Source organism: Carcharhinus amblyrhynchos, chromosome 27, assembly GCF_965287045.1.
Source record: "Carcharhinus amblyrhynchos chromosome 27, sCarAmb.v2.hapA, whole genome shotgun sequence".
Classification (NCBI taxonomy): Eukaryota; Metazoa; Chordata; class Chondrichthyes; order Carcharhiniformes; family Carcharhinidae; genus Carcharhinus; species Carcharhinus amblyrhynchos.
The window spans coordinates 40104731-40128469 of record NC_137350.1 but is presented as its reverse complement, the minus strand read 5'-3'; the positions used below and the strand labels follow the sequence as shown (position 1 = coordinate 40128469).

At 47.5% G+C, this 23739-nt stretch overlaps 1 protein-coding gene across 1 annotated transcript in view; it reads right to left on the bottom strand.

Annotated features, from left to right (window-relative positions):
* Positions 1-2835: 2835 nt before the first annotated feature.
* The window catches only part of LOC145359031 (trafficking kinesin-binding protein 1-like), a gene marked incomplete at its 5' end in the record, with an annotated part of 57745 nt that continues 36841 nt past the window's right edge, over positions 2836-23739 (bottom strand). The window contains 5 exons of the mRNA XM_080213385.1: positions 2836-6054; positions 14733-14841; positions 16036-16248; positions 18944-19251; positions 22279-22509. Of these exons, the coding sequence (XP_080069511.1) occupies positions 5307-6054; positions 14733-14841; positions 16036-16248; positions 18944-19251; positions 22279-22509 (1609 nt within the window). The remainder of the gene's footprint in view (positions 6055-14732; positions 14842-16035; positions 16249-18943; positions 19252-22278; positions 22510-23739) is intronic.

Genomic DNA, 23739 nt, shown 5'->3' with positions numbered 1-23739 from the left:
TCACTAATTGCTACATACAACAGCGCGTGTTCCTGGGATCTCAGGAGATTAACAAACCTCTCCGATAAAACCTGCATTAGAATTGATTCTTTGTGAAATAGTTGAGGTGTGTGTATGCGTGGAAATGCGTGTGTCCTGGGAATATGGAACATCAAAAATCCAATATAATCCCCAAATAAAGATCAAAGTACAACCGAATTTGTAATAACAATCGGTGACTATTCCTGGGAATAGGTGGATGTCCATCATGAACCTGTTTGCTGAGTGCTACACAAGCTGAGCTATTTTTAATCTTTTATGGGACAGATTTATCGGGATAAAGGCAGAGACTGCTGCCTGAGTATGTATACATTATTGTAATTCAGGAATGTAAGCCATTTGTAGGGGAGGTGAACAACTCACATGTGACAGTATAGCTTCCATCCCTATATTCCACTGTAACCTCTCCAGTTCTTGGGAATCCGGAAGCAGCAAAAGTTTATACCAAATTTTAGCCCAGGAGGTGCCGAGATCGGTTCAGGGTCGATTGAAATGTCTGGGATTGACAACACTTGGGAGATAGTGTGTGACGTGATGGCAACAATAACCATTTATATGTCATCTCTAACTTAATGAATCATCTCAAGAAGCTTCACAGCAGCGTTTAAAGTATGAAGCAGCCACGTTAGGTCAGATGACCAAGAGCTTGATCAAAGCAGGAATATCTTAGAGGAATGTGAGGGAGGTGGAAAGGGTTAAGGAGGAACTCCAGAGTTTGGGGGCCAGCAGCTGAAGGCACAGCAACCGACGGTGATGCATTAGAATTGGGAATGTACGGGGGGGTCATAGAGTAATAGGGGTTTACAGCACGGAAACAGGCCCTTCAGCCCAACTTGTCCATGCTGCTTTTTTTAAACCCTCTAAGCTAGTCCCAATTGCCTGCATTCGGTCCATATCCCTCTATACCCGTCTTATCCATGCAACTGTCTTGCTTTTTAAAAGACAAAATTGTACCTGCCTCTACTAGTACCCCTGGCAGCTCGTTCCAGACACTCACCACCCACTGTGTGAAAAATTGCTCTTCTGCCCACTTTTGTACCTCTCCCCTCTCACCTTAAACTGTGCCCTCTAGTTTTAGCCTCCCCTACCTTTGGGGAAAAGATATTGACTATCTAGCTGATCTGTGCCCCTCATTATTTTATAGGCCTCTAAAAGATCACCCTTCAGCCTTCTACACTCCAGAGAAAAAAGTCCCAGTCTATCCAGCCCCTCTTTATACCAGACTCAAACTATCAAGTCTCAGTAGCGTCTCAGTAAACCTCTTCTGCAGTCTTTCTAGTTTAATAATATCCTTTCTATAATAGGGTGACCAGAACTGTACACAGTATTTCAAGTGTGGTCTTATCAATGTCTTATACAACTTCAACAACACGTCCCAACTCCTGTTCTGATCAATGAAATCGAGCATGCCAAGTGCCTTTTTCACCACTCTGTCCACCTGTGACTCCACTTTCAAGGAGCTATGAACCTGTATCCCTAGATCTCTTTGCTCTGTAACTCTCCCCAGCGTCCTACCATTAACTGAGTAAGTCCTGCCCTGGTTCAACCTACCAAAATGCATCAACTCGCATTTATTTAAATTAAACTTCATCTGCCATTAGTCAGGCCACTGGCCCAATTGATCAAGATCCCAACGCAATTGGAGATAACTTTCTTCACTGTCCATTATGCCACCAATTTTGGTGTCATCTGTAAACTTACTAATCAAGCCTCCTCTGGATGAGAGGAGTTCAGCTATCAAGGAGGGTTGTGGGGCCTTGAGGAGATTACAAAGATAGGAAGGGATGAGGGTGTGGAGGGATTTGAAAACAAGGATGAGGATTTTCAGGTTTAGATGTTGTTGAATGGAAGCAATTGTAAGTCAGTGAGCCAAGGGGTGATGAGAAAACTGGGATGTTCTGTCAGGTAAGACAAGGGCAGCTGAGTTTTGAGTGACCTCAAGTTTTTGGAGGCTAGAACATGAGAGATTAGCCAGGGGTGCATTCGAGGCTAGAAATACAAGGACATGGATAGGGGTTTGATCAGCAGATGAACTGAGGTAGGGACAAAGACAGGTGATGTTATGGGGATGTCATTAGGCAGCCTGAGCAATGGCACAAAAATGATTACAAAAAATAATTGATGGACACCTCATTGCCATCGAATCCCAATTTAAATGCCAATTTCTAAAGATCCAATATGCTAGGAACATCTTGGGAATCTTACTATTAAGTAAAGCTACTGTCAGTAGCTCAGTCACTACTAATGATGAGCTGGACTTGATTACTCTGGACACAAACTCTCCACATTCTCCAAGTGTCACAAAGTGAGAACAAACATCTGGGAAATTGACAGCACTGAATTGGGGAGATACTTGAGAACAGGAAAGTTTAGAGGGGCCTTTGAAAGTAGAGAGAAGGTTGGCAACGCAGAGGAGGATGGTTCAGGGAACATTTACATCAGAAACTCGAACTCTGGGGCTGGCACAGTAGCACAGTGGTTAGCACTGCTGCCTCACAGCGCCAGGGACCCAGGTTTGATTCCAGGCTTGGGTCACTATCTGTGCGGAGTTTGCACGTTCACCCCGTGTCTGCATGGGTTTTCTCCAGGTGCTCCGATTTCCTCCCACAGTCCGAAAGACGCGCTGGTTGGGTGCATTGGCCATGCTAAATTCTCCATCAGTGTATCTGAATAGGTGCCGGAGTGTGGTGACTAGGGGATTTTCATGGTAACTTCATTGCAGCGTTAATGTAAGCCTACTTGTGACATGAATAAATAAACTTTAATTCAAACAATAACTCATTTTTTTGTCCGGTAACTGCTTTATTACTTTTAATTAAAAAATTACAAATCTTTACAGGATTAAACTCTATCTTTGATTTTTCCTTCTGACACAGTGAACCCAAGGTCTGTATACTCACTGCTACACAGAACAGCTGACAGACTGGAAGGAGTACCTCATTAACTTCATAAAGGAGAAACCTATTTCATCTACAAAACCAACTAGGACCGATTTATGTGCAGTCATATTTTCTAAAATACATTTCACTTTTGCACTAAAACTGCAAATAAACAAACTGCCCATTCAGCAGAATGATGCACATAATACACACTGTTCCAGGACTCTATTCAGTCTCTATGTTGCATTCTTATTGGGGATGAATAGCGACAGATTTGTACGTTTTTAGTAAGTTCATGATTCGGGGACCGAGGTTGCCCATGGGGGAGGAATGTTGACTGGTGTAAGCCTCTAGTGAGAGCAGCTGGTAAGACACACTGGCAGAGTTTGGCATATGAGGGGCTGGTCTGGTTCAAGATAGTCTGCTAGCTGCAGTTAGTTTGGAAATGGGTTCTGGCAATTTCTCTGAGATACTCAGTCACAAGATGACGAGGGATTTATTCTTTAAGCTTCCGACATACAGAAGCTCAAAACAATTCAGACTGCAGAAAGATTAAAATTGGAATCGTGTCAGGCATTTGAAAAATTAACCTGATCAAACCCAGTTAAAATTCTAGTGTTCCCTCTGCTCACCCCTTTAACACGAGGGTTTTCACTGGAGAATTGCTGCTTCATCAACATGGCTCATTTACCAACAATAATTAAAGTTAGGGGTTGATATCAGGAAGCACTTCTTCACACAAAGGATAGTTAAAATCTGAACTCTCTCCCAAAAGTAGTCAAGGTTAGGGGTTAATTGAACACTTAAAAACAAATCAAAGGATAGTGATGGGAAGGGGGATTAACCATTGCGGAGGAGGATCACACAGATCCAGCTGTGTTCTGAACTCTCTAAACTCCAGTCAGAATCTGCTGACACACTCCGCTGGCTTTGATAGGAGGTTGGCAATGGGGATTTTGGTTTGTAAATTTCTGAATCTCTACAATAACCTTTCGGTTTTACCTTCTTGCACATCAATCTCTCTTAAACGCCACTGCAGTTTGCAAAGGGTTAATATTCAGCGACTGAAACTGAATGGAGCAAAGTTCAAGAAAGTCTCTAAAAATGAAAACTTGCTGAATTTTTAAAAATGATAAAGCCAGCAGCACTGCAACAAAAGCACGAAAAGTTCTCTCTCGCTACGGTCAAGAATAACTTCAATGTTGCAGTTGATTGTTTAGAGGTGGTTAAATATTAGTGTGGACACTGACCCGTGTTCCTTTCCATGCTGATGCACTGTTAAAGCAGCCCGTCGCTCAGTCAGATGTGTTCCGCCATGATCTTATTGAATGGCGGGGCAGGCTCGAAGGGCCAGATGGCCTACTCCTGCTCCTATTTCTTATGTTCTTATGTTCTTATAATGCACCGAGTTCCCCCGAAACAATTCTGACAGCTTCTAAAGACTGGGGACGGACTCAGAAATAAGAAATGCAAATCGTTCCAAAGGGTCAGGTCCCCTTCCATCTATCTGACTCCCAAGGGCGGTGAGATACTGCTCTTTGTGTCCACGTGGATTATAAATAGTGGTGAGGGCTAGTCCCTACTGAATTTGGTTTAAGCTGGTCACACAGTGAGGAATGTTGCTGCCAAGGAAATAGAACATTCTTCCCATTCGGGGAATTATCGACTTTTCCCACAAGCCAGAAAATGGTCAGGATTGGAGATAGCCACAGGCCTTTCCTGGAGGTATGACTATCAATGATGGCAGGGAGGAGCGTTCACTCAGGGTCATACACTGGCTCAGAGGAAACTCTTGTCAGTGACAGGTCAGAACAGCGAATGCTGTCAAAGTGCGACTGCCAGTGTTCTCAAAGCAGTCTGGGCTACATGACCTCTGAGTGATACACACCAGAATAAACTCCACCGGGTTTGTGTCCGGTGGAGATTCCACAAAGGATGAGAATGAGTGAGACAGGCTGAATTTGTTCAGGATGCATGCTATTGAGCAGTGGGCTTGAAGTTATACACACACTGAGTACTGAAGGAGTCAAGTTAAATACCATCACCTCCAAAACCACCAACCAGCCAATGTATTGGTCATTTCCAGCAGAAAATTCTCTTTGTATAATAATTCACTTTTCATCCTTGTCATTGTTGATTATTATTAAACATTTAGCTGATAATTTAATAGCAAATCAACTAAAACAGTTTGCTTAATGCACACAAAACTGAAATAAAATGGAAAGGATGTTGGATTGGTTGATCTGTTGCAGTAATATGAGGTTCAGTTTTTTTTTAAATAGAGATAGGGGAGCAGAGGAGGGAGGAGGCGAAAGGGGTTCATTTCATCTGTTCCTGCTACAGATTCTGTCGTTATATTTAGGAAGATATAACTTCTGCTCCCATCTCTCACGTGCTGAATCTTCGAGTGAGTCTCGTCAATCTTTGGTTCTCAGGGTTAACTAGCCCCCTGGCCACCACTTTGTCTAAACCAAGACGCTTGAGTTTTTCCACTAGATTCAAGCTGAAGATGTTTCTTTGGGTCCTGTTGTCACCCAGGTTCCTTCTGTCCTCTGCAGAATTCATCCTCTTGAGCATGGACCTGGCTAAGCTGGAGGTAAGGAAGGGTTTTTGAGGAGGACTGGTGTACGTCAGTTCAAACGGGGACTTGGAAAGGTAGACCAAGTGTGTCCCTGAGGTTGGGAAATTGGACAGGGTTCCGTTTGCGTGTTGGTGAACCAGGGAAGTGTCCTCTGCTGCACTACTGTCCTCAGCATTACAGATGAGGTCATACACAGCTGCAGATATGCCCTGCTCCTTTAATAAGGTGACTAGTCCCAGCGAAGTACTCATTGTGGTGGTGTGTTCCCTCAGGTTAGTGGCCGACTCAGATGCATAACGTTTACGGTGGGAGACACAACAAGCTGCTCGCACAGCCTCCAGATTTGTACTGGACTTGGTGGTTCCTAAGGTGTTAGCTTTCCGACTGGATGGGTAAGGTTTCAATGTGCTCATGCTCCCATACGATGGAGTTGACCGAAATCTGTCAAAATTTCCACACGAAGAGATAGGCCTCAATCTATCCAAGCTCCCATCAGATGAGGTAGACCTCAGCTTGCCATCACTACTGCAAGAAGAGCTAGGAGTTTGATGAAAACTGGAAGAGAAGAGAGGGATAACACTCAACAATGTATCTGACAACCAAATCAATAATACAACAAGGTAGACCTGGCATAAACATGGTGTCTTCCCACTGAGCGCAGCTCAACTTGGAAGATTTACCTCCTGTATTGTTCAATAAAAACCAGGTCACTGCTGATTCAGAACTTAAATTCAATCCAATAACCCTCAATCCACCCAAACCCAACCAAACCAATCACACTGCCGTCAAGCTCATTCCAACTAAACCAACCTCAATTCATTCCTGCTCACAGTTACCCTTGAACCTGAATGTCACCACTGTTCAAACTTAACCAATCAACCTCATTACATTGATCAGGACTCAATATCACTCTCCGTGCAATCCTACACATTTCAACTGACCTCAAACTCAACCAATCCCCAAACAGCAGTCTGCTCCATCTGAACAATCTTCATTCATCTGACCTCAACCCAGGAAACTCGAACAATCACATCACAAGACAACATTTCACTAGTTTTTATAGAAATTATTTTCTGTGGGTACACGTTCTGATAGGTTAATCCAGAGACTAAATTCAACTTTAACAGCTAATCGATCCTTAATGAGACCTAAATGGATCCCTTGTTTAAATCATTCATTTAGATTCCTAACTCCACACTTGCATTTTGCTCTCTTTGTCATAACTCATTCAATTGGATGGAGTTCAATAGAAGGAATGAGTAACGCTGGGGAAATTCAACCATGAAACCATGGTTGAATTTAAGGGTGGCACGATGGCACAGTGGTTAGCACTGCTGCCTCACAGTGCCAGGAACCTGGTTTCGAGCCCTGACTTGAGTCACTGTCTGTGTGGAGTTTACTCGTTCTCCCCATGTCTGCGTGGGTTTCCTCCGGGTGCTCCGGTTTCCTCCCACACTCCAAAGATGTGTGGGTTAGGTGGATTGGCCATGCTAAATTGACCCTAGTTTCAGGGGGGTTTAGCAGGGATTACGGGGATAGGGTGGGATTGTCGGAGGTACAGGCTCGATGGGCTGAATGGCCTCCTTCTGTACTGTAGGGATTCTATAATAATCACAGGAAGAATAGAGTCAGAGGAAATAACACAATTCATCACAAACATTATCGCCATAAACTCAAGCTTGAAAGACTCAAAACATTACAAAATATTTACAGGTTAAAATGGGGAATTAACTTTACAAAGAAAGTACAAGACAGGAACAGGCCATTCAGCCCAACTTGTCCATGCAATATTCTAGACGCACCATCTCCCCTATCCTCCCATTCCTTTCTCTCACATGTAATTATCCAATTTAACCTTTAAATGCATCGACACTATTCACTTCAATCACTTCCTCAGGAAAGAAATGTTTCCTGAATTTTCTACTGAATTTATTAGTGACTATTTTGGAGACTATCAGGAGTCTGCCTTCACCCTCCACAAAAGTGGCTGCAGGACTCAAGATCCGGCAAAACCCAGAAGTCGCGGATCTCGTCAGTGAGATTAGGTGTGAACTAGTTGACACAATGCAAACTCGGCAGTGCCAGGGCGGACCCCAGTCTGAGCCTAATAGGGGAGAGGGGGAGGGACTCATTTATTTGTGGTGATGATCGGGAGTGGATGTGGGAAAGCTGACGATGGGGGAGGGGGGAAAGTGGGTGGGGGGGTGGTCCTGATGTTTGGGGAAAGTGGGGAGGGTGCCAGTACTGACTACTGTGGGGGGAAGATCTCCACAGTGGGATGGGGGAACATAAGAACTAGGAGCAGGAGTGGGCCTTCTGGCCCCTCGAGCCTGCTCCGCCATTCAATAAGATCATGGCTGATCATTTTTGGACTCAGCTCCACTTACCCGCCCGCTCACCATAACCCTTAATTCCTTTACTGATCGACTGTCTATCTATCCTTGCCTTACAAACATTTAATGAGGCAGCCTCAACTGCTTCACTGGACAGGGAATTCCACAGATTCACAACCCTGTGTGTGAAGAAGTTCCTCCTCAACTCAGTCCTAAATCTGCTCCCCCTTATTTTGAGGCCATGCCCCCTCGTTCTAGTTTCACCTGCCAGTGGAAACAACTTCCCTGCTTCTATCTTATCTATTCCCTTCATAATCTTATATGTTTCTATAAGATCTCCCCTCATTCCTCTGAATTCCAATGAGTATAGCCTCAGTCTACTCAGTCTCTCCTCATAAGCCAACCCTCTCAACTCCGGAATCAACCTAGTGAATCTCCTCTGCACCCCCTCCAGTGCCAGTATATCCTTTCTCAGGTAAGGAGACCAAAACTGTACACAGTACTCCAGGTGTGGCCTCACCAGCACCTTATACAGCTGCAACATAACCTCGCTGTTATTGAACTCCATTCCTCTGGCAATGAAGGACAAAATTCCATTTGCCTTCTTAATTACCTGCTGCACCTGCAAACCAACTCCTTGAGATTCCTGCACAAGGACACCCAGGTCCCTCTGCACAGCAGCATGCTGCAATTTTTTACTATTTAAATAATAGTCCATTTTGCTATTATTCTACCAAAATGGATGACCTCACATTTACCAACATTGTACTCCATCTGCCAGACCCTCACCCACTCACTTAGATTATCTATATCTAAGGGGGAGGTGTGGTTATTCTTTGCTCTGATTGGGGCACCCTTTAAACAAGGCGTTCTGATCTCAGTGCAGCTGGGCTGTGCCGGAGTGTTGGCTCCCCCTGCCCTGCCCTCCCCCTGCCCCCCCACCACCCCCCATGACGGTGTGAAAGTGGGTGTGACAGAGTGTGGTAAGACCTGGAGAGAAACCTCTTTGGAACCAACACTCTGCCATTTTTTTGGTAAGATTTCTCTTCTTATGTTTTTTTCCTAGTTTTGGTCTCTTCACAAATGAAAACACCTTCTCTATCTTTACCCTCTCGTAATTCTAAAGACCTCTATCAGCTCACCACAAATTTAATATGTGACGATCCTGCAGACAGAGCTGTGAGCCACACCGGAATTCAGACCTGTGTGTGCGTGTGAAAAGGAAGCAGATCCCTAAAAACATGGTACACGGACAATACAACGACATCACGATTGAGCTGTTAAACAATTGGCTTTGTCACTATGCCAGGGTTCAGCCATCTCTCTGTGAGCAGGGAGCTATCAGCATGGATTCTGCTCCAGAAACCACACAACAGCGAGGGGTGGTCGCAGTTTTTGAAAGCAGATTTCCACGTCACCCATCCTCACCCCATGATCTTTAACTCCTTTCTGTTTTTCCCTCCACCATTACTCCATTGAGGGCAAAACAAGTAGAAGAACTTTTCAAAGCTGTTCATTTACAAACTGCTGAAACAGGACAGTTGATATTCAGTAGTTCATTCCGCCCAATCACCACATTCTAGGCTAGTCTCAGGAAGGTGGTTTCTGATTGGAAAGTTGGTGATGTTAGTGGTATTAAATCACACTCTACCAATCAAAGCATCACAACAATAGAATTCATGACTAGCTGATCACCACAAGACATCGATTTGGTTCAAGAAAAGATCATGGGGAAGGAATGGAATGTTTAACAATGTGAAAGGGATGATGATAACCACTGGATTCAGCCTGGGAATCTGTACCAATCTTCAATAAAACATCACCAAGGTGATGTGTCGGTGATGCTCACAAACATGCGAGCAATTTGAGGACATTCTTTAGTGAATACTGAAAATAAATCTTATCTCAATCTGTAGGGGGGATATTGGAGTGACCATGACTCTGGATGAAGATGTAAATCCATTCAGCTGCCTATTGTCCTTCTCTCCCCATTTTAATCATTTATCTCTCAACCAGCATCACTAATAAATAACGACCTGCTCATTTATCACATCGCTAATTGTGGGATCTTGCTGTGCACAAATTGGCAGCCACATTTCCTATGTTGTACATCACAGTGGTTGGCACTGCTGCCACCCAGGGACCCTGGTTAGATTCCCAACTTGGGTCACTGTCTGTGCAGGATCTGCACCTTCTCCCCAGATGCTGCAGTTTCCCCCTACAGGTTAGATAGATTGGCCATGCTAAATTGCCCCCTAATATCTAAAGATTTGTAGGTTAGGAAAGATTAGCCATGGGAGATAGGGCAGGGTCTGGGTGGGATGCTTCATTGGAGAGTCAGTGCAGACTCGATGGACTGAATGGCCTCCTTCTGCACTGTAGGGATTCTATGATTCTATAATAGTGACAACACTTCAAAAGTACTTAATTAGCTATAAAACACTTTGTGCAAACAAATGAGAGGTGCTATATAAATGCAAGCTTTTATTTTCATTGATTTCTGCTGAAATAATTGAGGAAATTGGGAGGGATCTATATCCAGCAGCTGATCTGAAATCACCCAGTGCCGTCACTCAGTGCCAATGTAACCAGAAGGGATCAGGGCACTCAGCCTAATGCTAACCGGATAAAAACACATGGGCTTAATCAGTAGGGAGTCACTGGACAATAAAAAAGAGCAGGAACCCTGAATGACCTTACATAAGAACATAAGAAATAGGAGCAGGAGTAGGCCATCTAGCCCTTCGAGCCTGCCCCGCCATTCAATAAGATCATGGCTGATCTGAAGTGGATCAGTTCCACTTTCCCGCTTTCTCCCCATAACCCTTAATTCCCCTGTCTATCAGAAACCTATCTACCCGTGACTTAAATATATTTAGCGACGCAGTCTCCACCACTTCAACAGGCAGAGAATTCCAGAGATTCACCACCCTTTGAGTGAAGAAGTTCTTCCTCAACTCCATTCTAAACTGCAACCCCCCTCTTATTTTGAGGCTGTGCCCTCTAGTCCTGCTGTCCTTTCTAAGCAACCTTCATCCATTCAAAACTGAAGCTAATCATAATAAGCCAGTGAGTGTTTAGCTGAGAATTGAGTTGTGGAGAGACTGGAGAAGCTGGGATTGTTCTCCTTAGAGCAGAGAAAATCCAGAGGAGATTTAATAGAGTTGTTCAAAATTATGGAAGCATTGGATAGAGTAAAAAAGGAGAAACAGTTTCTGGTGGCAAATCAGTAACCAGAGAGACACAGATTTAAGGTGATGGGTAAAATTACAGCAATTCTTTTCAAAGCAGCGAGGTGTTGTGATCTGGAGTACACTGCCTGAAAGGGCAGTGGGAGCAGATTCAATACAAACTTTCAAAAGGAGATTGGAGAAATACTTTAACCTGAGCCCATCGAGTGAAAAAGGTTCAGAACATGGCCAACAGGATGAGTATCACTCCGCAAAACTCTTCCAGACACCAGGATGGAGCATTTGAGCTAAAGGAAGAGAGTAGGTGGGCTTGGGTGGCTTTCTCTGGAGCAGAGAAGGCCAAGGGTGGACATAACTGAGGTGTAGAAGGTTACGAGGGGTATGGACAGGGTGAGTAGGAAGGAGCTGTTCCCCTGGGTTGAGGGGTCAATCACAAGGGGGCAGGGTTTTAAGGTGAGGAGGAGATTTGAGAAAAGAAATTACTCGGAGGGTGCTGGGAATCTGGAATGCGCTGCCCGGGAAGATAGTGGAGGCCGGAAACTTTACAATCTTTAAAAGTATTTGGATGAAACATCATAACATTCAAGGATATGGGACAAGTGCTGGAAAATGGGATTAGAGCCACTTTAGTGGTAATTGTCAGTGCAGACTCGATGGGCCAAAGGGCCTGTTCTGCGCTGAACAATTCTATCGCAATGACACTAACAGCAGGCGGTAATATTGGGAGAGACCCCTGGTCAGCCAGGCTTGATGCGGAGTGGCGCCCCTCAAGCTGTAAGTGTCCAACGACGGGGAAATGGCCTGTTCCAGGTAAAACTCACCACGGAATCAATGGAAAGGCTGCCTTTTGCAGCAGTCAGTGTGGAAAGACCGATAACCATGACCACACGGTGAAAACTGCCCTCAAGGCGCTAATGGAAACAACAAGTGAAATAATTGCTCAATAAACCTGATGGACAGATGCCCAGGCTGCCAGGTGATGGAAGTGGAAGGGGTGTTCTATAGGAAAGGCTGGTACTCTACACAAGGTTCAAAATGTGGCCAACACGGACTCTACAAAGGGAAAGTCTACACAAGAGCAGCTGTTCTATGTGAGGGGCAGACACTGGGAACAAAACACCAGAATCTTACTTTGAAATTCAACTCCTCACACTTTTACAACTGGCTGCAGCATGGAATTTCCTGCCTGTATTTGAAATGAAGACAAGAGCCCGTTAGAAAATTCTCAGCCAGTCCGTCAACATTCACTCCAGGGTGTAAGAACCACCCAATGGCCTCCTTCAGAATGGGAGAGAGAGGGAGTGTGTGAGGTGGTAGGGGATTAGGAGGAGGGGTACAGCGAAGGGGAGGGAAGCACCAGACAGAGAATAGTTTCATCCCTTGTAGTCCTCATCCAATACTGAGGACAAGACATCAGTCTTTTACCAAATCCCTCCCACGTTGCGAGGAATATGATGTGGGAGTCTGCAGCCACCAAGCTGTGACACCCAGATGTGATGCCCAGATGTGATGCCCAGATGTGACACCCAGCTGACAAACGCCCGGTTGTCCCTGAAGAGTCTATGAACAGGACATAAGGATTTAGATCCAAAAACTACAATCCCTCCTGCCTAAAAACAAATTCGAGGTGATTAGCCATGAAATGTTCAGCACCATTCATGACTCCTCAGATATTGAAGCTGTTTGTGTCCAAATGCAGCAAGACCTGGACAATATCCAGGTTTGGGCTGACAAGTGGTGAGTGATATTTGCGCCACACAAGTGCCAGCTAATGACCGTCTCTGATATTAGAGAATATAACCATCCCCACTTGGCAGCCATCACCATCACTAAAGCCCCCACTGCCAAAATCCTGGGGTTACCACTGACCAGACACTGAACTAGATCAGCCATATAAATACTGTGGCTATCAGAGCAGGCCAGAAACCAGGAATTCTGCAGAGAATAACTCACCTCCTGATCCCCAAAGCCTGTCCACCAAGTACAAGGCACGAGTCAGGAATGTGATGGGATACTCACCACTTGTCTGGATGGCTGCAGCTCCAACAACACTCAAGAAGCTCGACACCATCCAGGACAAAGCAGCCCCGCTCGATGGCACCCCATCCACCACCTTCAACATTCACTCCCGCCACCACTGACTCACAGTGACAGCAATGTGTGCGAGTCTACAAGAAGCACTGCAGGAACTCACCAAGGCTCCAGAGGCAACACCTTCCAAACCTATGACCACCACAATCTAGAAGGACAGGAGCAGCAGATACCTAGAAACACCATCACCTGGAGATTCCCCTCCAAGTCACCCACCACTTTGACTTGGAAATATTCCTTCACTGTCCCTGGGTCAAAATCCTGGAACTCCCTCCCTAACAGCACTGTGGGTGTACCTATGCCACGTGGTTTTCTTTTCCCCCTTTGATAGGATGTGAGCGCGGCTCATCAGACCAGGATCTCTCGCCCATCCCTAATTGCCCTTGAAGAACTGGTGGTGAGACCAGGACTGCAGCAGTTAAGAAGGTAACTCACACCTACCTCCTCCAGGGCAATTAGGGATGGGCAACAAATAGTGCACCTTACCAGGAAATTCCCCCCACCCCATCCCATTAGAAAACAGGAAGAGGGAAGGATTATCTGCTCACATGGTGATTACACTCGGCCCTGATATGACAATGCAATGGTGTAAAGGGCATGTTCTATCATTAATACATCGTCAGGAGACACTAAACACTAACTCTCCCTCCCCTGGTACCTGAGGACTCAGGGAAACACCATTAGGCGTCATTTTCATGTTGCTGTTTGTGGGATCTTGCTGTGTACAAATCAGCAACCATGTTTCCTTTATTACAAAGGTGACAACACATCAAAGGGATTCCATTGATTGTGGAGCACTGGGGCACAGTGAGGCTCAGCAAGATGCTCAACTCTTGCTTCTCTCTTTTTTAAACGGTTACCCATTTCCTGCCAACTATTCAAGCAGCTTCTCAAGAAGAGGGGGTGCACTGTTATCCAATAGGCACAATAAAACCCCAGTCAGCACAGTCTGTAACTCACTGCCACCCCCACACAACTCCCACCACCCCCACACACCCCCCCGCCACCCCCACACACCCCCACACATCCCCCACCACCCCCACCACCCCCACACGCCCCCCGCCACCCCCACACGCCCCCCCACCAACCCCACACACCCCCCGCCACCCCCACACGCCCTCCCACCAACCCCACACATCCCCCACCACCCCCACACACGCCCACACACCCCCACACACCCCCCGCCACCCCCACACACCCCCCACCACCCCCACACACCCCCCACCACCCCCACACGCCCCCCGCCACCCCCACACACCCCCCCACCAACCCCACACACCCCCCACCACCCCCACACACCCCCACACACCCCCCACCACCCCCACACACCCCCCACCACCCCCACATGACCCCCACCACCCCCACACGCCCCCCGCCACCCCCACACGCCCCCCACCAACCCCACACGCCCCCCGCCACCCCCACACACCCCCCGCCACCCCCACACGCCCCCCCGCCACCCCCACACGCCCCCCCACCAACCCCACACGCCCCCCGCCACCCCCACACACCCCCCCGCCACCCCAACACACCCCCCCGCCACCCCCACACACCCCCCCGCCACCCCCACACACCCCCTTGCCACCCCCACACACACCCTCGCCACCCTCTCTCTTACCTCAGTGTCACTGTGGTCAGTTCATCGGAGGGATGCATGATCCGGCAGGTCGTGATGGTGTAGGTGGAGTGAGTGTCAGGCAAACGGTTTGTGGAGTGATAGGCTGGAACTAAACACATTCATTACAGTGTTACAGAGGGATACAGTGAGGGGTGTGAGATATATCAGTGTTACAGTGTGGGGGTGTGGGACATATCAGAGTGTTAGAGTGAGGGGTGTGGGACATATCAGTGTTACAGTGAGGGGTGTGAGATATATCAGAGTGTTAGAGTGAGGGGTTTGGGGTATATCAGAGTGTTAGAGTGAGGGGTGTGGGATATATCAGAGTGTTACAGTGAGGGATGAGGGGTATATCAGTGTTAGAGCGAGGGATGAGGGGTATATCAGTGTTACAGTGAGAGGCAAGGGGTATATCAGAGTGTTACAGTGAGGGGTGTGGGGTATATCAGAGTGTTAGAGTGAGGGGTGTGGGGTATATCAGAGTGTTAGAGTGAGGGGTGTGGGATATATCAGAGTGTTAGAGTGAGGGGTGTGGGGTATATCAGAGTGTTACAGTGAGGGGTGTGGGATATATCAGAGTGTTAGAGTGAGGGGTGTGGGGTATATCAGAGTGTTAGAGTGAGGGGTGTGGGGTATATCAGAGTGTTACAGTGAGGGGTGTGGGATATATCAGAGTGTTAGAGTGAGGGGTGTGGGGTATATCAGAGTGTTAGAGTGAGGGGTGTGGGGTATATCAGAGTGTTAGAGTGAGGGGTGTGGGGTATATCAGAGTGTTAGAGTGAGGGGTGTGGGATATATCAGAGTGTTAGAGTGAGGGGTGTGGGGTATATCAGAGTGTTACAGTGAGGGGTGTGGGATATATCAGAGTGTTAGAGTGAGGGGTGTGGGGTATATCAGAGTGTTAGAGTGAGGGGTGTGGGGTATATCAGAGTGTTAGAGTGAGGGGTGTGGGGTATATCAGAGTGTTAGAGTGAGGGGTGTGGGATATATCAGAGTGTTACAGTGAGGGGTGTGGGATATATCAGAGTGTTAGAGTGAGGGGTGTGGGGTATATCAGAGTGTTACAGTGAGGGGTGTGGGATATATCAGAGTGTTAGAGTGAGGGGTGTGGGGTATATCAGAGTGTTAGAGTGAGGGGTGTATCAGAGTGTTACAGTGAGGGGTGTGGGGTATATCAGAGTGTTAGAGTGAGGGGTGTGGGGTATATCAGAGTGTTACAGTGAGGGGTGTGGGGTATATCATGTCACAGTGAGAGGTGTGAGATATATCAACGTGTATGGTGTGATCTCAGTGAATTCCTTACCATTAGGCTCTGGTGCGGAGACAGGGACTGTTATGATATCCTGGAATGAAGTAAAATCTGTTTCATCTTCTTCCAAGTCGTTGAGGTTGTAAACCTCGCCCGTGTCAATGTCAAGTTGCCGGAAATCTTTGGTAAGGACCCCTGGCCGTGGGTCCAAGATGCCTCCGAGGTTTGGCTGAGCGAGTTGCTGCCATTGATAGAGAGTGACTGAACCTGAGACACAGACTGAATGGTCAGAAAATAGCAGAGCACACAGGAATCGAGGTTGAGATCGAGCATTGAGATAGGGTGAGAGTCTGAATGACAGGAAAGGAAAGAGAGTGAGAAAGAGAGAGAGAGGGGGAGCAGAGGGACAGAGAGAGAGACACGGAGGCAAGTAAGAGAGAGAGATATGGACAGAGACAAAGAGAGACACTGAGGCAAAAAGAAAGATGAAGAGAGAAACAGAAACATATAAGATAGGAGCAGGAGGAGACCATTGAGTTCTTCAAGCCTGCTCTGCCATTCATCACAATCATAGCTGATCATCCAACTCAATGGCCCAACTCTGCTTTCTCCCCATAATCTTTGATCCCATTCACCCCAAGTGCTATATCCAGCTGACCCTTGAATATATTCAATATTTTGTCATCAACTACTTCCTGTGGTAATGAATTCCACAGGCTCACCACACTTTGGGTGAAGAAATGTCTCCTCATCTCTGTCCTAAATGGCTTATCCTGAATCCTCAGTCCACGACCCCTGCTTTGGACTCCCCCCATCATCGACAACATCCTTCCTACATCTACCCTGTTTAGTCTCCTTAGAATTTTATATGTCTCTATGAGATCACCCCTCATTTGCCTGAACTCCAGTGAAAACAATCCTAACCTGGTCAATCTCTCCTCATACATCAGTCCCACCATCCCCGGAATCAGCCTGGTAAACCTTCACTGCTCTCCCTCGAGAGCAAGAACATCCTTCCTCAGAAAAGGAAACTAAAACTGCCCACAATACTCTAGGTGTGGCCTCACCAAGGCCCTGTATAATTGCAACAACACATCCCTGCTCCTGTACTCAAAACCTCTCGCAATGAAGGCCAAAATTCCATTTACCTCCTTTCCCACCTGCTGCACCTGCGTGCTTACCTTCAGTGACTGGTGCACAAGGACACCCAGGTCCCTCTGCACACTCCCCTCTCCCAATTTACAGCCATTCAGGTAGTAATCTGCCTTCTTGTTTTTGCTTCCAAAGTGAGTAACCTCACATTTATCCAAATTATACTGCATCTGCCATTGATTAGCCCACTCACCCAACCTGTCCAGATCATTCTGAAGGCTCTCTACATCCTCGTCACAGTTCACTCTCCCACCCAACTTGGTATCACCTAGAAACTTTGAGAAGTTACATTTTGTTCCCTCATCCAAATCATTAATATATATTGTGAATAGCTGGGGTCCCAGCACCAATCCCTGTACACCCCACTAGTTACTGCCTGCCAATTTAAAAAGCACTTGTTAATCCCTACTCTTTGTTTCCTCTCTGCAAACCAGTTTTCTGTCCATCTCAATACACTTCCCCTAATCCCATGCACTTTAATCTTGCACAATAGTGTCTTGTGCAGGACTTTGTCAAACGCTTTCTGAAAATCTACATATATCACATCAACTTACTCCCCCATGTCAATTCTACTAGTTACATCCTCAAAGAATTCCAACAGATTTGTCAAGCATGATTTACCCTTTTATAAATCCATGCTGACTCTGTCTGATCCTGCCACTGCTTTCTAAATGCTCTGCTATAAAGTTTTGATAATTGATTTGAATATTTTCCCCACTGCCGTTGTTGAGTTTACTGATCTGTAATTCCTGTTTTCTCTCTGCCTCCCTTTGTGAATATTGGAGTGACATTCGCTGCCCTCCAATCCACAGGGACTGTTCCAGAGTCTATAGAATCCTGGAAGATGACCACCAATGCATCCACTGTTTCCAGAGCCACTTCCTTATGTACTCTGGGATGTAGATTATCAGGACCTGGGGATTTATCCGCTTTCTGTCCCATCAACTTTCCTAGCACCATTTCTTTATAAATACTGATCTCTCTCAGTTCTTCCCTCTCACTAAATCTTGCATTCTCCAACATTTCTGACAGCTGATTTGTGTTCTCTTTTGTGAAGATAGAACCAAAGTATGTATTCAGTCGCTCGGCCATTTCTTTGTTCCCTATTATACATTCCCCTGTTTCTGTCTGGAGGGGACCTACATTTATCTTCACCAACCCCTTTCTCTTCACATATCTGTAGAAACTCTTACTGTCAGTCTTTATGTTCCCTGCAAGTTTACTTTCATACTGTATTTTCCCCTTTCTTAATCAATCCCTTGCCCCTTCTTTACTGAATTCTGAACTGTTCCCAATCCGCAGCCCTATTATTTCTCTTGCCCAATCTGTATGCTTTTTCCTTAGATCGGATACTCTCTCTAATTTCCTTTGTAAGCCATGGATTGGCCTCTTACCCATTTTGCTTTTGTATCAGACAGGAATAAACAGTTGCTGTAGTTTCCCCATGTGTTCCTTGAATGTCTGCCATAGCCTATCCATTGTCATCCCTCTAAGTAACTCTCCCCAATCTATCAAAGCCAACAATGCATCTCTGGTTTTGTGTTTAATGCCATTCCCAACATCACCATAGAAATATAGATGAAGAGAGACAGGGAGAGTGAAAGAGACGGGGAGAGTGAAAGAGACGGGAAAAGAGGGAGAGACGGGAAAAGAGGGAGAGACGGGAAAAGAGGGAGAGACGGGGAGGGGGAATGACGGGGAACGGGAGAGACGGGGAAAGGGTGCGATGGGGAGAGAGAAAGAAAGAGACAGAGAGAGAGAGATAGACTGACAGAGGATCAGAAGTAAACTGTTGGGTCAAAGTCCTCACCTTCCAAAGGCTTAACAATCTTCAGCTTATCAGGGCAGTTGGAGCGGGAATTGATGGAATATCCGGTCATTCCTGAGCTCCCAGAGTAATTGGTGCCTGTGGAAAGGACACTCTCAGCTGGGGTGACTAGGCCACTGGACAAGACCTCATCACCAGTCAGAGCTTTCAGCTTCTGGTCACGTTCCTGCTCAAAGAATGTCTTATCGGATGATGCAAGCTGTCGCAGAGACAATCGCTGCAAAGCTGCTTGTAGATCCCGACAGCCTGGAGTCCCCGGAGTCCCTGGCTTCCTCTCTGTATCCTCCTCCCTGGGGAAAGAAAAACTTTCACTGTAAGGCAGAGAAATAAACTTGGAGTCCACATGAGTGACAGCACTGAGCTTCCCAACCTCCTACACTCTCGCTTGTACAACCATCACTGTCACAGGCTGTTCCACAACAGAGACATTGCAGCTTAGCCCACGCTGCCCACACCTCACACACACACACACACAGACAGACACACAGATAGACACACATACACACACACACAGATAGACACACACACACACACACACACAGACGCACACACCAGCGTTATTGACAGGCTTCAGCAGGTGCATTAGAATGGCGCCGGGAAGAAGCACTTGTGTTCTGTGGGGAGACAAGAGAAACTTGTTTTCCTTAGAGAAAATTGAGAAAAGATTGAATAGAGACATTTAGAGATGGAGATTTTTTGTTTGGGTAAATAAGGAACTTTGCTTCCAGAATAAGAACATAAGAACATAAGAACATAAGAAATAGGAGCAGGAGTAGGCCATCTAGCCCTTCGAGCCTGCCCCGCCATTCAATAAGATCATGGCTGATCTGTCGTGGCTCAGTTCCACTTTCCCGCCCTCTCCCCATAACCCTTAATCCCCTCTCTTATCAAGAACCCATCAACCTGCTTCTTAAAAATATTTAGCGAGGCAGCCTCCACCACTTCAACGGGCAGAGAATTCCAGAGATTCACCACCCTTTGAGTGAAGAAGTTCCTCCTCAACTCCGTTCTAAACCGCCTCCCCTTTATCTTGAGGCTGTGCCCCCTAGTCCTACTGTCTTTTTTGAGCGGGAAGAGTCTCTCCACCTCTATCCTATCCATCCCATTCATCATCTTATACGTCTCAATGAGATCTCCCCTCATTCTTCTAAACTCTAACGAGTACAAGCCTAGTTTATTCAGCCTCTCCTCATAGCTCAATCCCCTCAACTCCGGTATCAGCCTAGTAAACCTCCTCTGCACTCCCTCCAGGGCCAAAATATCCTTGCGCAGGTGCGGCGCCCAAAACTGCACACAGTACTCCAGCTGCGGCCTCACCAATGCCCTATACAGCTGCAGCAAGACCTCCCTACTTTTATATTCAATCCCCCTCGCTATGAAGGCCAGCATCCCATTCGCCTTCCTGACTACCTGCTGCACCTGCAAGCTGGGTTTTTGCGACTCATGCACAAGGACCCCGAGGTCCCTCTGCACCGTCGCCTGCTGCAGTTTTTCGCCACGTAAGTAATAGTCCTTCCTACCATTCTTCCTACCAAAGTGGACCACCTCACACTTGCCAACATTAAATTCCATTTGCCATTTCCTGGCCCATTCGCCCAGCCTATCTAGATCCTTCTGCAGACTCTCCACACCCTCCGCACAATTTGCCTTTCCCCCAATCTTGGTGTCATCGCAAATTTCGACACCCTGCACTCGGTTCCCTCCTCCAGATCATCTATATAAATGGTAAATAGCTGAGGCCCCAGCACCGACCCCTGGGGCACCCCACTAGTCACCAAATGATAGGCTGGGTAAACAGAGGAACACAGAGCTGAGGTGATAAGCAAACAAACCAAGGTGGGGGTGAGGATTTTCCCAGGCAGTGAGGCATCGATCGGGAATGTGCTCCCAGCAGGAAAAAATTCAGTAATTACTTTCAAAATTGAATTGGATAAATAGCTGAAAAGGAAAGATTTGCAGGGCAGTGGGGAACAAACAGGGGAGAGAGAGCAATTGGATAAACTCCCTGAATTAGCAGGTCGGGGGTCAAATCTGAATCCAGAGAATGAATATGGGTGGCACAGTGGCACGGTGGTTAGCACTGCAGCCTCACAGTGCCAGGGATCGGGTTCAATTCCAGCCTTGAGTGATTATCTCTGTGGGGTTTGCATGTTCTCCCAACGTGGGTCTCTTCCGGGTGATCCAGTTTCCTGATCTGCAGGTTAGGTTGCTTGGCCATGTTATGTTGCCCCTCGGTGTCAGGGAGATTAGCAGGGTAAATACATGGGGTTATGGAGATAGGATCTGGGTGGGATTGTTGTCAGTGTGGGCTCAATGGACTTAATGGCCTCCTTCTGCACTTTAGGGATTCTATGATTCTATTAACACATAATCCATCTTCACACAGACAGTGTAGTACTGAATGAATACTGCACTGTCAGAGGGTCAGTGCTGAGGGAGTGCCGCACTGTCAGAGGGTCAGTGCTGAGGGAGCGCCGCACTGTCAGAGGGTCAGTGCTGAGGGAGCGCCGCACTGTCAGAGGGTCAGTGCTGAGGGAGCGCCGCACTGTCAGAGGGTCAGTGCTGAGGGAGCGCCGCACTGTCAGAGGGTCAGTGCTGAGGGAGCGCCGCACTGTCAGAGGGTCAGTGCTGAGGGAGCGCCGCACTGTCAGAGGGTCAGTGCTGAGGGAGCGCCGCACTGTCAGAGGGTCAGTGCTGAGGGAGCGCCGCACTGTCAGAGGGTCAGTGCTGAGGGAGTGCCGCACTATCAGAGGGTCAGTGCTGAGGGAGTGCCGCACTGTCAGAGGGTCAGTGCTGAGGGAGCGCCGCACTGTCAGAGGGTCAGTGCTGAGGGAGCGCCGCACTGTCAGAGGGTCAGTGCTGAGGGAGCGCCGCACTGTCAGAGGGTCAGTGCTGAGGGAGCGCCGCACTGTCAGACGTGTTATCTTTTGGATGAGATTTGAAACTGAAACCCCACCTGCTCACTCAGATGGACATAAGCAATCCCCTGATGCTGCAGAATTTCGGGGGAGTTAGTCCCCGGTGCCCCGGCCAATATTTATTCCTCTACCAAAATCATCGCAGAAAAGGGCAGAATATCCGATCGGAATCACTTTGCCGTTTGTGGGATCTTGCTGTGCATAAATTAGCTGCCGCATTTCCTATGAGACAGCAGGGAATACACTTCATTGGCTACTGATTATTTTAGTTGCTCTGGAGTTTGTGAAAGGCGCTACATAAACGGGTTTCTTTCAGCTGTGATGGGCTGAATGGCCTCTCTGTGTTGTGCAGTTCTGTAATGTTACTGCAATAAGTGGGGATGTGTGGCTGATTCTTACAGAGTGCTCTCTGCCTCCGGGTTCAGTGTCTGCAGCTTTTCATCCAGCCCAACGCTGGAAGAATATGACCCGTAGAAGCTGGTGTGCGGTGTACTGAGACGGCTGGATCCCGAATGTCCTGTCGATGATGGACTGGAGCCCGGAATGTTCTGAGGGGACTGGGAGCGAGATTTCAGCTTCACCGTCTGATTAACAGCTCGCACTGTCTCAAACACCCTCCGGTTGTAGTTACTGAGGGAGGAAAGCAAAGCATTAGCAGACGGTAACCCTGGAAATCTCCCCGTGGTTCAGTGAGTAACACTTTTACTCTGCACCCCCCCCACCCACCCACTTCCGCCCCACCCCCCCAAAACCACTTCTGTCCCCCCCCACCCACCTCCATTACAAAGCTGTTCTGTTCCAGTTTCACTTCAGAACATGAGCACCACAAACATAAAGCTCCCTCAGTGCTGAGGGAGCGCCGCACTGTCAAAGGGTCAGTGCTGAGGGAGTGCCGCACTGTCAGAGGGTCAGTGCTGAGGGAGCGCCGCACTGTCAAAGGGTCAGTGCTGAGGGAGTGCCGCACTGTCAGAGGGTCAGTACTGAGGGAGTGCCGCACTGTCAGAGGGTCAGTGCTGAGGGAGTGCCGCACTGTCAGAGGGTCAGTACTGAGGGAGTGCCGCACTGTCAGAGGGTCAGTGCTGAGGGAGTGCCGCACTGTCAGAGGGTCAGTACTGAGGGAGTGCCGCACTGTCAGAGGGTCAGTGCTGAGGGAGTGCCGCACTGTCAGAGGGTCAGTGCTGAGGGAGTGCCGCACTGTCAGAGGGTCAGTACTGAGGGAGTGCCGCACTGTCAGAGGGTCAGTACTGAGGGAGTGCCGCACTGTCAGAGGGTCAGTGCTGAGGGAGTGCCGCACTGTCAGAGGGTCAGTACTGGGATGAGATGTTGAACTATACTCATAGATGAACCTAAAAGATCAGCGGAGATGGGAGGGTGTTGGTGGTGGTGGTGGGGGGGTGGGGGGGAGAGGGGTAGTTCTCCCCACTCTCTGACCTTTTATCCCTCAATAAATCTCCCTAAATCCTGATTCTCTGGTAATTTTCACTGGTTATTGGGTGCCTGTAGTGTGTACACTGGCTGCTGTGATTCCCGCACTCCAACAGAAGCTGGGGTTGGTTCGCTCAGTTGGCTGGACGCCAACAGAATGGGTTCAAATTCTGTACTGGCCGAGCTTATTCACAAAGGCCCCACCTTCTCAACTCTGCACCTCTCCTGAGGTGTGGTGACCCTCAGGTTAAATCACCAACAGTCAGCTTTCCCTCTCAATGGGGACAACAGCCTCTGGTCATCTGGAACTATGGCAACATTACCCGTTTATATTTACAAATTACGTCATTGGCAGGAAAGCACTTTGGGATATTGTGAAGCCAAGCAAAGTAAATCTTTCTTTCGATAAGGTGAAGGAGAAACAGTCTGATGGTG